General features: G+C 30.1%; 1 protein-coding gene across 1 annotated transcript; it reads left to right on the top strand.

Moving 5' to 3' along the window:
• Positions 1-12,242: 12,242 nt before the first annotated feature.
• Positions 12,243-16,923, top strand: LOC107957534 (protein NETWORKED 2A). Its single transcript, XM_016893067.2, has 3 exons — positions 12,243-12,526; positions 13,522-16,488; positions 16,756-16,923. The coding sequence occupies exons 1-2, from the start codon at positions 12,430-12,432 to the stop codon at positions 16,428-16,430; spliced, it is 3,006 nt and encodes a 1,001-aa protein (XP_016748556.1). The 5' UTR covers positions 12,243-12,429; the 3' UTR covers positions 16,431-16,488; positions 16,756-16,923.

The following is a 16,923-nucleotide window of genomic DNA, read 5'->3' as shown; positions in this document are numbered from 1 at the left end:
CCAGTTTCAGTCCCTATGTATTTGCAAGCATTGCGCGTCGGTCCTCATTTTAATTTCGAAAGTTTATATCATTTTTAAATTTCCCCTTTCATTTTAATTTTAGTTTATTTAAGTTTTTCTGGCATTTTTAAGTGTTTATTACTTTTTATTTCTTGTTTATTTACTTTTATGTTAAGTTTTTTAATGGTTATATTGCTTTTTTATAAAAGTCATCATTGTTAGAAAAATTTTTATTTATCATATCGTTTTAATTATGTATAATGTTTTTTTTTTATAAATGTTTTCATACCTTAGTATATACATATAATTCATGATAAAGCTAATCTCATTCTATGTATATTATTAATCTTATTTTATTTTGCATATATAATTTCTTTTAAATTTATTTACATAATATGTATTGATGTTATTTAATGAAAAATCTCACATGTCTTATGTTTTTTTTTCATTGTCATTATACGTATATATATTGGTATTTATATTTGACCTATACATCACCAAATTCGTGTGTTTATACATGTAGTTTTTATTATATACGTAATTATGTTTTTTAAATCTGTTACATATATGACTTATGGAAAATTAATTTAGTCTTATATACATTATTAATTTCATGCAAATTTTTACCACTAATAATTCCCAAATCTATTTATATATATAGGTTTTGTGAACCTATTATGTATATTTCTTAAAATTATATCTTATTATGTATCCTTGCCATACTTTCACATTCTACATATTATCAAATTCTTTGTTGAGTGTATTTTAATAAATATTTTACATACATATATTATTTGATTTAAAAGTTTTCATTCTATAACACACATTTTAAATATCATTAGTTTGCTTTTACAAATAACTTCAAATTCAACAATTCATTTATAATATATTATGTGTTCATCCTTTTAAATTTGTCTTATACATATTTTTTAACTTTCATTTTTGTTTCGCATATTTTGCATTTGATTGTGTTGTATTAGACTGCGTACATTATTGTTGTATATTATTTTCGTCTTATATTACTATTATATTGGTTATTCTTCATTCATGCTTAGGAAATTGATAGTGTTTTTTTAGATTGGTTGAATTTAATCGTTTATTTCGTTAGTTGATTAAATGAACTCATTCACCCGTCATAGTATTTCATACATGCATGTTTTTATTTTTCCTTTTTGGTTTACAAATATCACTTTATACTTTTCAACTCTTTAAAACTAATTATTCTATTTTATTTCAAGTCAAATTAATGCATTTCAAGCTGGTTTTATAATCACTCGTTTAAAAATTCCTTAAAACGAAGGCAATGTTTGATGTTTAGAAATTCGAGAAATCGTGCCTAACCGTGCTGGGTTTCGATTTCCTGTTTGCTCAAAATAATCGAACCTTCATTTAGAATTTTACTCGTGTTTTTCTAAATTCTAAAACAAGGCGATGTTTGATGCTTGGAAATTCGGGGAATCGTGCCCTATCGTGCTGGGTTTCGATTTCTCGTTTGTTCAAAATAATCAAATATTCCTTTAGAATTTCATTCGTATTCTTTAAATTCTAAAACAAGGCAATGTTCAATGTTTGGAAGTTTGAGGAATCGTGCTCTACCGTGCTGGGTTTCGGTTATCCGTTAGACTAAATAATTGGACATCCTGTTGTAATTTTCAATGTATGAATTTTTGGAAATCAAAATTTATCGAGTTCTCGAGGGAATAAAGGATCGTGTCCTATCATGTTGGATATGATGCTGCATTCCTTTGAAACAAGAGAATTTTGACGACCAACTTGAGCTATTCAAATGTTTTCAAAGGAACCATATTTCAAAAATATTTTCAAATCTCAGACATAAGAATAGCACTTAATCAACTTGGTACCAATTTTGGGCATAGTGAGGGTGCTAATCCTTCCTCATACGTAATCGGCTCCCGAACCTGTTTTCTCAAATTTACGTAGGCCAAAATTGATTTAAATGGAATAAAATGTTTTATCAGGTGAACCAATCACACCTAAACAAAAGATTGCTGGCAGCTCCACGTTTTGTTTTCAAAAGTCGATCCCCGTTTTTAAATCCAAAAATGGTTTCGATAGCAATTTTTTTCTTTCTTCCACCTCATTCCCTCTCCTACTTTCTTTTAAAAATCACTAAAACTCTTAGCCCTAAATTATTTTAACAAAAACCTAAATTATTTTAGTAAAACCCTAACCTTAAAACCCTAAAAAGAAATTTAAAAACATAAACTGATATGAGTCGGATGGGGGAGTGGAGGGGGGAAATACATTGGGTGTGCTGCCTATCAGATAGGCACCACCTGTGACAGCTCGATTTAGACCCTAATCGGAACGGTGGCTTTGGGACCACGAATCCGAGTTAGAAAAATATTTTTCAAAAATATTTTTGGTGTTTATAATGTGTGAATATGTGTGTGCTAAATTTTTGTTTTAAAATTTTATCGTTTGGATGCCCGATTTAAAAAAAAGGGCTTAATCGCGTAAAATGAAAACTTGATAGTTTAATGTGTGAGGACTGAATTGTTAATGTCTTTATAATATGAATATTTTATGTTGTAATTGGGCCACTATTAAGCTAAATGGACGGCAATGGACATGGAATAAATAATATTATAAAATTTTAACAAAGGTTAATTAGGTAATTAGATTAAATGTTATTATATGTTAAAATAAAACATAAAATAATGTCATTATCATCTTAGTTTGGCCTAATATATCAAAGAAATAAAAGAAAAACATCTATATAGGTTTCGGCAAGAGTTTTGGCTAGATGTTTTGTTTCGATTTTTGAAAATTTTTACGTTTTTAAGATTGTTGCTTTGAGTACTATCCGACCCATGCTTTAATTTCTGATTTTGATGTATATTTTCAGTTTTACCATTGTTGATAGCTTGGTGAATTTTATGTTTGATGATGCTAAATAAAAGTTATGTGAAGGATTAACAAGTTTTTGTATTGAAATTTTGATGAAATTGAGTAAATAGGGTTAAATTGCAAAGTGTTTAATTAAGGGACTAAATTGTGAAATAAATGAAATGTGAGGACTTGTATGTGTATGGGGAGTATTCGGCCTAAGCATGGCATAGGCAAATTATGCTTGTTTTGTGTTTTGTGAATTTTGGATTAAATTGCTAAAAGTGTAAAATGTCTAGGGCAAAAGTGCAATTTGTCCATTTATGTGTTTTTGAATGAATTTGATTGAAAATTTGATTAAACAAGTTTAATTTATGTCAATTTAGATCAAGAAAAGAGAAAATAAGATTTGAATCAGGGGAAGACCAAAATAGTCGAATAATCGATTAATATTGTTCATCGATACCCGAGATTTTGGATTCAAATTACGACGGATCGTTAGCAAAGTTCACCACATTATCTACATCTAATGTATTTAAATAATAGAACTTGAATTATGGCATGTATAGGCTGAATTGTGTTTTGATATGATGAACCTTGGTTTTGTATAAAAGCCATTCGAAAATGGCTTATTTAAATGCTTGAATTCGGTTTTGGTATAATTATGGTTTGAATCTATTTTGATTAATATGCTATGTGACATGAATGAACATAAAATGTGTTATATATTGTATATTGAAATTAGTTAATGATGTTGCATGAGGTATGAAGAAATCGGTCATCAGTATGTTTGGCTGTTTTGGATGCGTTTGGCATATTCGGTTATGAAATATATATGTGTATAGTTAGATGTGATTATTGCTTGTAGTAGTTGGTGAAAGGTGAATGGTTTGCAAAATTGATCATGAGAGGTGGTATAAATATTGTTTGTCTTGAATGATGTTTATATATATTTGATATTTGAGGTGTGAATTAGACTTATAAGTGTACATGATTTGATATGTTTAAAAATGTGTATCACTTAGTGTGGTTAAAAACTTACATATTGATTGATGATTCGGTTTGCTTAAAGAAATGGTCATTTAATGAAACCCATGTATTAGGCATGTTCATTTTTGTTTAAAGCCTTATAAAATGATCATAAGAATAGTAGATTATTTATGTTTGAAATGGAAAATTTAACATTTCTTGTAATTAAAAATTTACTTGTTAAATGAATTAGGGTAAGCATGGTATGTAATTCGAATATGTATGCTTTAAAATTTTCATGCATGAAATCCTTGATTGAATAATTTGTATTGTATTTGTTCTTGGTTTAGTAATGAAATGCCTTTGTTTAGGAAAGCATTTGGTAATCGGCTAATGTACTCTTTGATATTTCATGCTTATAATAATTGATTTAAGTTATTTTATAAAGACTTTGATACGTGCATATGATTTGTGACAAAATGATATAGTTGACATTATTTGTTTATGATTTCATATTAAAAACAAGTCATTTACTATTATATAAATTGTTTAGTAAAAAGATTAGATTGATTAATTAAGTTTATAATAGATTTGATTTTGAATTACATGTGTAATACCCTGAAAATTTTTACAGTAAGATATTATCCTTGATATAGTAAAATAAGGAAATAAAGTGACATAAAGGGAAATTTTGAGTTATGTCAATATTAAGAAGTATATTATGATATATTAATTCAAGAAAGGACTAAATTGTAAAAGTGAGAAAAGTTTTGTTGTACTAGAGTAAATACTCAAAATTTAAGGGGTTAAAGTGTAAATATGAAAAAGTTGAAGGACCAATAGTGTAAATATTTTAAGAGTGGAATGATCTAGAAACTAAGGAAAATGGATGAATTAGGACCAAATTGAATAGGTGAAGAACTATGAGGGACTAAATTGCAATTTTACCAAAATTAAATTATGACTCAAGGATGGAATTTTAAAAGATAATAAAGGGCAAAATGGTCAATTGGAAGAGAGAGAAATCTAGAAAGTAATGATGATGTTGATGATATTTTATGATTATTTAATTAGATATATATTATTTTAATGAGATATTTTATTATTATTTTATTATTAATTATTTAGTATAAAAGGAAGGAAAGATGAAGAATTTTCATCATCTTTCCATGCATGCAGCCAACGTTAGAAGAGAAGGAAAAGAAAGAAATTTTCTTTTCTTTACAATTTGGTCCTTCCACAAAAAATTCACCATTTCTACCTAGAAATCAAAAGAATTTCCATTGCTACTAAGAGAGAGAAATGTTAAGGAGGCCATGGGGAGTTAGAATATCAAGTTGGATTCAAGAAATAGAAGCTGGAGGAGAGAGAAAATCAAGTTAAAGATTAGTATCAATAGAACAAGGTAAGTATATCAAGATTTCAATATGTTTTTAAGTTTGTTATTATTGATAAAACATGGAAATAATGTTATAGTAGAGTTTTCTTACATAAGGTCTTATGTTCTTGATATGTTAGTGAAGAGAAAATAAGAGAAAGTGATGAGAAATGGTGTAGAAAAAGAAAATAAGGATGTTATAACATGGTAATTAATATCTTGTACTAAAACAGTATTGGACAGCAGCGGTAGACTAACTTTGAAAAATCACCATAAATTGTATAAATCGAATTAGAAGATGAAAGAAATATGAAATTAAATCTCATTGAGTCTAGTTTCTCATAGAAGAAACGGTGTAAGCAATAGATTTGTAAATCATGAGATATAATAAATTTTTTGAGACAACATCAGAATGATTTCGGGTTCCTCTGTTCTGACTTTGAAAAATCATAAAAAATTGTATAATTATAATTATGGGCTTAAATTTATATTTTTATAATATTTAATGAGTCTAGTTTCAATATAAATAAACGGGAACATCATTCGAATTCTGTATGAGAAGATAATTAATTTTTAGTAAAGAAGGGTCACAACTGTCAGACAGCAGAATAGGGGTAATTTTAAAGAATAAAATGTACTTATTGATTGAATCAAAAATTCTAAAAATTTTATGGTAATAATATATATGAGTATAGTTTCAGGGAAAATTATCGGATCTTAATTTAGAGTTCTAGAGCTCCAGATATAAATAATTTAGTGACTATGACATAGATGGACAGCTTGAATATTCATAAAAGTAAATAATAAAAATTATGGATAATGTTACTTACAAGTGTGTTATCTACATTAAGGATGTGGAATGGAGAGGAGGAGGAGGAAAAATATGTATGAATATTCATCTAGCATGGCTAATTTGCATATTTTAGGCTCAGGGACTAAATTGAATAAAAATAAAACTTTATGGGCAATTTTGTAAAAATATCAGAAATGACCAAATTGCATGAAATGGATTATTTTATTATTTAAATTACAAAATTGAATGAAATTATTAATTTAGTTCAAGATCGGGGGAAAACATGTTTTAGGGATTAAATTGAAAAGTGTTGAAATTATGGAAAATTCTGATATTTTATAGAATTCATGGACTATTATCAATATATATATGAGAATAATAGCTGGAAATAAGGATTAAATTGCAAGAATTTTATTTTCCTGACCCTAAGGATGAAATCTTCATTAATTAAAAGTTAGGGGCAAAATGATAATTTTACCTAGAGCATTAATTAAATGCATTAGAATATGAAATGAATGAAAATGATGATCAAATTTATTTATAAAGATCCGGACGACTCAAATATGAGACTTGATCGTGGAAAAGAAAAGATATCGGATTAATAAAATTATAAACACAAACAAGCAATGAGGTAAGTTTGTGTAACTTGAATTGTATTTTAAATACTTGAAATATGTGATTATGTGATGAAAATATGATTTGAATGTTCAATTCATGATATTTGATAAAATATTGATAATACTCGATATAAATTGAAAATAAATCCTGGTTGAATGAAAGGAAAATTCGATGGATCTCTGAAAAGGAATTGACGGTAAAAAGGATCTAGCCCGAACGGGTGATCCTATCCTGATATAGCCCTCCCGAAGAATACGTGTAAATGGATTTAGCCCGGACGGGTAATCCGAATTAGGGTCTGAATTTAGCCTGGACTGGTAATTCAGATCCAAGCTCATTAGAGTAATTGTCATTGCAGGGGATTTAGCCTGGACTGGTAATCCCGACAATACTCTATGAGTTTATATTACAGGGGATTTAGCCTGGACTGGTAATCCCACTGTAAGGATGAGGTTCGCGGGAGTGTGCTTTCTGATATGAAATGTGTAAGACCATGGTTGAAAGATACCATGGCAACCTGATATGAAATGTGTAAGACCATGGTTGAAAGATACCATGGCAGCCTGATATGAAACGTGTAAGACCATGGTTGAAAGATACCATGGCACCTGATATGAAACGTGTAAGACCATGGTTGAAAGATACCATGGCAACATGACGGGAAATAAATAAGACCATGGTTGAAAGATACCATGGCAGCGTGACATGAAATGAATAAGACCATGGTTGAAAGATACCATGGTAACATGACAGAAAATGAGTAAGACCATAGTTGAAAGACACTATGGCATCATGTCAAAGATAAATAAGACCGTGGATGGGAGACGCTATGACATCTGTTGAACAATTGATATTCAAGTAATATGTATCAGATGACGAATGGTTATATGAAATAATTATAAAGATAGATAAACGAAATAAGTATAAGTACATGGAATATAATTTATGTTAAGTTTGATATAAACTATTACCGGAATAAATATACATAAAATATATGGAAATGATAGAGCATGAAATATTGATATAATGAAATGAATGATATATGCTTATGAAGAAACGGTAAGAGCATGATATGTTTCATGACATGTACATATATGATTATCTTTGATATGCTGATACAAGGAAATTATGTAAGTTGAGACTATTATTAAACTCAAGTGCGATATGTCGAGAAAATAGATATATCAATGTTGAATTTATATGAGATATGTGTAAGTATACTAACAATGCTGCTGTTTGATGCTTATACAAGTGTCAAAACTGTTGATTGAATGGTAATATATTTATTTATATGATGCATTGAATCGGTAAGTATTTAAATTTTTTTTAGTGATCTGTAAATGGTAGTAATGCTCTGAAACCCTGTTCTGGCAGCGGATACAGGTTAGAGGTGTTACAACATGTTTGAGTATGTCTGTGATTGCCTAAGCTATGTCTTTTCTTGTAATACCTCGTAACTCATTCCGGCGACAGATACGGGTTAGGGGTGTTACACCACCAATGTCGCCTATCTGACGCCCTCTACCCATCTAAATGTACCATTTTGATACTTAATCTTAGCAACATACCATTTTGGTATTTATTATTATTATTATTATTATTATATATTATCAGGGTAAAAAACCTTAATTATAATTTAAATTATTAGTTACAAAATTCTGATGTAAAAAAAAATAGCGTTAATTTTATAGATGTAAAATAGAATTATTATTTTAATATAATTTTAAATATATTAATTATCACTTAATTAACCTATTAGAGTCAATTATATTAATTAGCTATTATTTTGAATAATGTTACTTTGCATTAATTATATAAAATAAAATTATACTTCATGTTGAATATATCAAAAATACCTTAACTATGATTTGGAAATTTTATATTATAATATTTGAATTAATAAGTTAATATATTTTAATTGTATTTAATAATTCAAAAAGAAATGTTATTTTATGTTAATTAATTATAAATATAATATTTAAAAGATAATTAAAAATTAAACATGTAAAATCAGATGTGATATTAGAAATTAATATATATAAAAGCACAAATTTGGAAAAACTTTTGAACTAGCGAGAATACTCTTTATTTTTCATCATATTATTAAATTAACATTTAAAAATAATTATAATTTAATAAAAGTTGTGATAATTACACATTTAAAAATATTTATAATTGACCATTATTAATTAAAAAAGTATACTAATTATATTAATTAGCCATCTAGTGACCAAAAGAGACAAATTGAATAGTTGGATGACCATTTTGTAACTTTTCATAGCTGGGTGACTAAAAAAGAAAAAAAAAGAAGAAGATCAAATTCTGATATTAGATATTGTACTTTGTGTAAATTTTGGATTGAGTGCTTGCACTTTAATTTGATAAATTTTAGTCCCTGTCTTTTCAATTTTTGAGATTTTAGTCCTAACCCAATGGTAACAATTAAATTTGTTTGGTTAAACTATGTTATTAGTCCTGTATTATGTGTAAAGACATAGATTTAGTCCATGCTCACCAATTGGATCATTCTTAATGGCTACATTTTTTAAAATTCAAAATTTTAGTCTTAATACAAACGACAGTCGTTAAATCTATTAATTGATTTTTTTTTGTGAGAAACAACAAACAGACATAGCATTACACATGTGATAATATGTTTGACATATCAAATTTTAAAAATAACTGAACTTAATGAATTTAATGGTTATCATTTGGTTAGGACTAAAATATTTAAATTCTAAAAGTACAAGGATGAAAAATGATCAAATTAAAGTATAAGTACTAAATCCACAACTTACGCAAAGTACAGGGTCTAATAGCATAATTTGACAAAAAAATAATAATTGAGTGACAATTTTGTAACTTTTCATAGTTGGTTAACCAAAAAAGAAAAAAATCATAGTTAGGTGACCTCTACTATAATTTACCTTATTTACTTCAAAGGTAAACTATATAAATAGACCTGTCAATAAGTCAGGCCACCAACCCAGGTCAAAAGCCCATCCGAAAAGTGAGAGTGTTTTGGTAAAAATATAAGTTCAAAAAAATAGATTTGTGCAAAAAAAATAAGACTGGTTTAGAAAATGAGTTGGGCCTCGAGTAAGGCTTTTTGAAGGCTCGAGCCAGGCTCAAATATGAAAAAAAAAATTGTTCTTTTTTTTACTGTTTTTTGTTTGTTTAATTATTTTCTTGCTATTATCTTTTTCTTTTTTCACTATTTTTTACCATTTCACAATTATGTTACTACTATTTTGTTGTTATTATTTGGATATTGTATAACTATTATTTTATTGTTAATTTTAATATTATATCAGAGGCATTTCACATTTGCTTGTTAAGTTACATTTCTCTTAGTATTATTTAAGTATACATATTTTTTTTAAATTTATTGGGAAACATTTATTTTAATGTTTTTAGTATTTTGGATGTATTATATAATTTAAAAAAAATTATATAAAAAATTAATATAAGTGGGCCGAGCTCGGGTTTTAGCATTTTCATTCAAGTCGAGCTTGGACAAAATTTTAGGTCCATTTTTTTGGCCGGGCCTAGCATGCGGGCAAAAAAATTTTGTTGGGCCCGACCTATGGACACCTCTCTATATAAATAGTCATTCAACTAATAGCATATTTTTTGTTTTTATCACCTAAATTTAAAAGTTCCTATTTTAGTCACTAACGTTATCGAAATTTAATATTTTTGTCACTCTTCTCTTGAATCACCAGCAAAATGTTGGCGTGACCTTTTTTATTTGCATAATAGCAAATTTAGCCCTCTAATGTGTATAAATCCTATCAATTTGTTCTTAATTCTAAAAGATTCAACAATTTCAACCTTCAACGTTATACATATGTGAATTTTGGTTTGATTCTTAATTCTAAAATAAAAATTAAGAATTAAAAAAACTTTAAAAATAATTTTTTTAAAAGTCTTGATTTTCATATCCTCATCGTACCATCGAAACGTGAACTTTTAAATATTTTTTATTTTTAAAGTTTTTTAATTTTGAATTTAGAAATCTTAAAAATTAAAATTAATTTGACAAAATTTATAAAGTTAAGGATTAAATTTATTGATTTTTTTAGAATTATGGTCAAATTAATAGAATTTATAAATATTAAATAGACAAATTTATTATTATATTATAAAAATGTCACATCAAAAAACTATTAATGATTTATAAGACTGGTGATTAAGATATTAAATTTTAACTAAAATAGAAAATTTTAAATTGGAGTAATCAAAACACATTAATAGTTGAATTAATATTTATATAGTTTTCCTTAAATTTAATGAAACCACCTCGTTTACCTTAGAAAAAATATATAAAAAAAATACATATAACGAAATAAAATTTTTTCTTGATAAACAATAAAAAATGTTATTTTATATTAATTTTTAGACTTAAAATTTCAATAAACCTAATTTAAAAAATAATAATCACGTCTCTAAACAAAAAATATATCCAACTAAACTTTCAGATATTAAAAAAATAAATTTTTTATCGTTGATCATTATTACACTGACGTGACTATTAAAGAGTGCTGAATCAACCACAGAGATACTAATGTGGATCACCATTATTTGTTTTTGTTTATTTTGAATATAATTTTTTATCATAAAAATTTAAAAAATATACAAAAAAAATTTAAAATATTGTAAAATATTATAAAATTTATTAGTTCGAATAAGAAAAAAAGAGAGTAAGAATCACTATTATAAACTTGATTTTTTAAAATTTTTACTTTTTTTTCGACATGTTATTACAGGATAGTAATAATATTTTTTATAATTTAAAAAACTACGCTCATAATGTACTTAGACATATAAATGTCTAGGTTGAGATGTATTTCGACGTTTTTCTTTTTCAAATTCATTTTGAATTTGAATTTTTAATTGATACTATTTATAAAGTTGTACATAATGATATTTGAATTAGAGGCCATGTGTATAAATTTTTTTTATCATTTGAGGTAAAGTAATTTATATTTTTTATATGAAATTTTAATAAATATTTTTGTTATATATTTGTATATCTATCTTCACTATTTATAAAGCCCTTTACGGGTTAAAATTATATTGTTTTAGTGTCATAAGTCAACTCAACACCAACTCATAATTAATAACAGCACCATGATAAATAATTATAGTATATTTAATATTTTTAATATAATATATTTACATATTTAAATTTCATTTTACTCATAATATAATCTATTTTATCATTTTAATATCGTACATATTTCATATGTTATTATTAATTAGATTCAATCCATATATTTCACAATTTATTATATGTTATATTCAAATACACCTTATATTTTAAGTACGTAGAAACATGCACACTCGTGTAATAGTTATATTGGTATTAATAATGTTATTGATTAAGTTGATGTCACAAACTAACTCGATACTAATTTAGCATTATGGTATGTTATTTTTAATCATATATCTATACTCTAAATCACAAATATACATATGATAGAATTTCTATTATTTTTTAGTTTTTAATAAGGATAAAAACCATTAATCAAAAGACATAATTAATGCATTTTCACGTGTTAACCTTAATTAGGTGATTCCTATATTAAAGCTTTTATCAATGGATTCAACACTTAATCCGGGCGAGCTATCCTCTCCTCCATTTCTAACTCCATTTTTGAGTTCAATTTTTTTTCTTAATCTCTAAGTTATCAACATTTTGATAAACTGATTGACGATCAACGGAGCCTTCACTGCCTTTGTCGATGGGATCCCTTTTTCTTTTATTTGCAGATAAGGGGTGAGATTTAGATTAAGAGAGAAACAAAAGAATATATAAATGATGTTGCAGAAAGTTGCGAGCAATGCGTATTCATGGTGGTGGGCTAGCCACATCAGAACTAAGCAATCAAAATGGCTGGAACAGAATCTTCATGGTAATAAAGTTTTCTACGCTAATCATTTGATTTTTGTTTTTTTAAAATGGGTTTGAACTTTGATGTGGGCATTAATCTAGGTTACTTGGATCGATTAAGATGTGAATTATCACATTTTATACTCCCTAACGAAATTCATCTAATACATGACGAATACTGATACTCTCAGAAAAATAAAACGCCAATCGTAGAATCTCGTAATCCGTAGCTTGGTCTTTGTCTGCCCCGTGGTTCACAGATCTTTGCCGTTGCATGGTTGATGGATTTTCTTTCATTTTGTTAGAATTATGGAAATTATCAAACACAGGCCTGATTTTTGTCCATGGTCCCAGTTTAATATAAGCTTTTTCATGCATTTAAAATTTTTTTATGATAATATCTTAAAAGGAAAAATAAAACTAGAAGTGTTGAGTATTTCGCTGTCCGTCCTCATGGTGGGGAATAAGGTATTGATAAGATACACTTACTGATCATCGAAATGATGTCCTAAATAGATTCCATGCATGCTGACATGTATACTGACCTAGACTTAACATGTGTTCGTCTGTCAACTCGCTTGATTTCGCGTCTTTTGCCTGCGAACACCTAGGAACATGCGAACTTGGCTTGCGACTCCTGCCCATGAGCTCTCCCTACAAACTCTTTAACGTATCCACCTTGTAGGGTCCAAGCTCGGGTCGTGGGTCATTTCGAGTTATATTCAGGTTACGGGTCGATAATGGAAAGTACCATAACAAGAAGTTACCTAACTGAATCCTATTTGTTTTGAGAAAAAAATGCTTATCAGGTATTTTCTGTATCCAACTCATTCAAACATGGGTATGATGATGTAGCCCACTAAATACATAAAAAAGAACATATTCGTGCTAGACATATGGTTGTAGGGGACACTTAAACCTGAGTTAGAGTTACTAAGCTTCTAGTCAGTGTCTAACAGATTGAATTGTATTGTATTTTTTTTGAAGTAATGGTTGAAATTTTGACTTTAATCGCAGATGTGGAGGAGAAAGTCTCTAACATGCTTGAAATCATTGATGATGATGGAGATTCCTTTGCACAAAGAGCAAATATGTATTATAGAAAGAGACCTGAGCTTTTAGCCATTGTTGAAGACACTTATCGAGCTTATCGAGCATTAGCTGAGAGATTTGATTACTTATCAAGGGATCTACAAAGTGCCAACCGCACCATTGCCACTGTGTTCCCTGATCAAGTTCCATATTCCCTTCATGATGAAGATGACGAAAATAGTTGCCTTGTATTGACTTCTTCAAGCCTCAATAAATCGAAGTCGTTGAAACCAGGATCAAGAGTTCCTTCGCCAAAGACAGATTTCCGGAGCCAGTCGATGTTGTTGTTGCGAAAGGGACAGTTAAAGAAGGCTTTTAGTTCAGCTCAAGCTGCTTCGTCTCTGAATTCGGGGTTGAGCAAAGAGGAGGCATTGGAAGAAATAAACAAGCTTCAAAAGGAGATTCTAGAAATGCAAACCGAAAGGGAGCTTGTGAAGAACTCGTATGAGCAAGGGTATAAAAAGTTGTGCGAGATCGAAAACGACATAACCGAAAAGCAAAAGAGGATATACAATTTGCAGGATGAGTACGATATTAGATCTGCCATCGATGATAATGAAGCTCGGATTTTGATGGCGAATCGAGTTCTTAAAACGTGCCAAGAGTCTTTGGTTAAGTTGCAAGAAACACATGAGCAATCAACTGAAGAAGGAAGAGTTGAATCCAAGAGGATTAAGAAAGTGAATGAGGCGTTTGAAGCTCTTAGGAAGAAGTTTAATTCCCCACAAACAGATCAGCAGAAGCAAAAGAAGGCGAGTTCAGCTAGGGATGTTGATAACATGGTTTACGAATTCAACAGTGCAGAAAAAGGGAGAGAGTATATGGAATTACTGCAAAAGGAGATAGAAGAGAAGCTTGAATTAGACCCAAGTTCCTCTCTTACAATGTCGCAGCTTGCAGATAAAATTGATGACCTTGTACAAAGAGTTGTTAACATGGAAACTGCAGTCTTTTCTGAGAATGCTTCGGTAAAAAGATTGAAATCGGATGCCGATGAGCTTCAAGAACACGTTAAGAGCCTCGAAGAAGATGAGGAAGTGCTAGCTGAAGGCTCGGACAGCATGGAACAGAGGATTAGTGTGTTGGAGGGGGAACTGAGTGGGGTTAAAGAGCTTCTAAAAACTATTATAGAACAAAATAACAGCCTCAAAGCTCATTTCACTGCAGCAAGTTGTGATATCAATCATTTATCAGTGAATTTACATGCTGTGAAGATGGATGAGGAGGTCGAGAATGCCGAACTGTCCGAAGAAGGAAAGCCCAAGGTGGATGCCAAACCAAATAGGAAAACCAAAGAATATTGTATCGAGTTGGTTCCTAGGGATAGTCCAGCCTTAGGCACTGAGAGTGAAATGGAAGAGAAGGATGAAGACGTCTCAGCTGAAGAAATGAACACTGTTAACTCTGAATCAAGAAATAAGTTTGATGTTGATTCGACAAAGGATTCAGAAGTGATAAATGAATTCAAAGATGAGAATAAATCTTTGTCCAAAACAGCAAGCTGTACCACTGATACAGAGAATCCAAAAGTAGAGACCGAAGAAGAAGAGCTACCAAACTGGAGGAAGCTGTACTTGAGTGGATTGGATGAGAGGGAAAAGGCTTTACTCGATGAGTACTCTTCAGTTCTTCATAATTATAAGGATGTAAGAAAGAAGCTTAAAGAAGTAGATCAGAAAAACCGAGACAGTTTCTACGAATTGGCATCTCAGATCAAGGAACTGAAGAGTGCTCTCGCAGCCAGAGATGAAGAGATTCAATCTTCACGCCAACACTTGAGCTTTATCAACGAAAATAAGGATGGGAACTTGTCAGAATATGAAGCATCCCATGCAATCATGAGCCCGGAATCTACATTGACAGAGTCTATTCCGGCATCACCTGTAGCAGCAGGTGAGGGGAAAGGTGAATCCATTGAAAATCCAGGTGAGGGGAAACGTAAATCCACTGCAAAAGCAGGTGAGGGGAAGGGTGAATCCATTGAAAATCCAGGTGAGGGAGAAGGTGAAACCATTGAAAATCCAGGTGAGGGAGAAGGTGAATCCATTAAAAAAGCGGGTGAGAAAAGTAAAGGAGATGCTATGCAGCCAAGAAGTTTAACTCGATCTCGTTCTATTTTAACCGTAGAAGATAAAATCCGGTCTGACATCGATGAGTTGCTTGAGGAAAATCTGGCCTTTTGGTTGAGGTTCAGCACATGTTTTCATCAGATACAGAAATATCAAAATTCAGTTAAGGACTTGAAAGCTGAGTTATCAAAAATGAGAGAAAGAAAGAAGCAAGAAGCAGGTGGAAAGGAAGAGCCTGTCGGATCAGAGGCACGCCCCATTTACGCTCATTTCCGAGAAATCAAAACTGAATTGACACTATGGTTGGAAAACAATGCGGTGTTGAAAGACGAAGTGCAATGTCGATATTCTTCCTTGTGCAAAATCCAAGAAGAGATAGAAAGGATCAGCAATGTAAGTGGCCATGAAGGAGAGCCTCAGTTCAATGGATACCAGGCTGCAAAGTTTCAAGGTGAGATTATAAACATGAAACAAGAAAACAATAAGGTTTCCAACGAATTAAATGCAGGCTTCGACTGTGTAAAACAACTCAAGGAGGAAGTTGAGAATTTGATGGTCGAGTTGGACAAGGAAATCGAAGCTGCAACATCGAAAAATCAACAATCCGTGTCAAGATCTCGATCTAGAATCCCTCTTCGGTCTTTCTTATTCGGAATTAAGTTAAAGAACAAATGGCAGCAAAAGGGGCCATCAATGTTCGCCTGCGGGCATCCGACATTGCAGAGACAATATAGTTACCTTACAGATCCTACTGATCCTTCATGATAGACTGTAATTTTCTTACGACACTGTTGGGAAGATTTCTCGTTTCTTTTTCTAACAGGTTAAAACTCTTTTTTTGCATTTAGAGTTTAATTATTCATAATGGTTTAGAATTCCTTTGATCTTGTATCATAATTCTAATGTAGAACTAAGAAATGTTTCTATGATTATTGTCTGTTGATTCTGTCGTTCTCCATTCATGGACTTAAGATCAATGCAAATCAAAGTTCTCAAGTCAAGTCTGGCACCACATTTCTGCGCACCTGCAATAAGTTTAAATATCCACTGCTTTCGAGTTCTGACTGAGTTTTTCTTTTCCTTCGAGCAGGCAAGTATGCACCAGCAGATCCATCGTCAATTTCCTCTGAATGTTTCAGCAGAAAATGGAACACTAATGTTCATCGCTCGCGACGAGCAAGTCGGATTCAAGCTCTCCAAAGACGCTTGAAATGTCCGTGCTTTAGGCAAATTGGCTGCGAACAGAGCCCTCTACCGT

Source organism: Gossypium hirsutum, chromosome A05, assembly GCF_007990345.1.
Source record: "Gossypium hirsutum isolate 1008001.06 chromosome A05, Gossypium_hirsutum_v2.1, whole genome shotgun sequence".
Classification (NCBI taxonomy): domain Eukaryota; kingdom Viridiplantae; phylum Streptophyta; class Magnoliopsida; order Malvales; family Malvaceae; genus Gossypium; species Gossypium hirsutum.
Note: the sequence above shows the minus strand (reverse complement) of the source record. Positions and strands in the feature narration are given on the sequence as shown.

Excerpts from the sequence above, each read along its gene's own strand:
- LOC107957534 (XM_016893067.2), top strand. The coding sequence starts at position 12,430 with ATGATGTTGCAGAAAGTTGCGAGCAATGCGTATTCATGGTGGTGGGCT. Across the intron at positions 12,527-13,521 it reads GCTGGAACAGAATCTTCATG|ATGTGGAGGAGAAAGTCTCT; the intron begins GTAATAAAGTTT and ends CTTTAATCGCAG.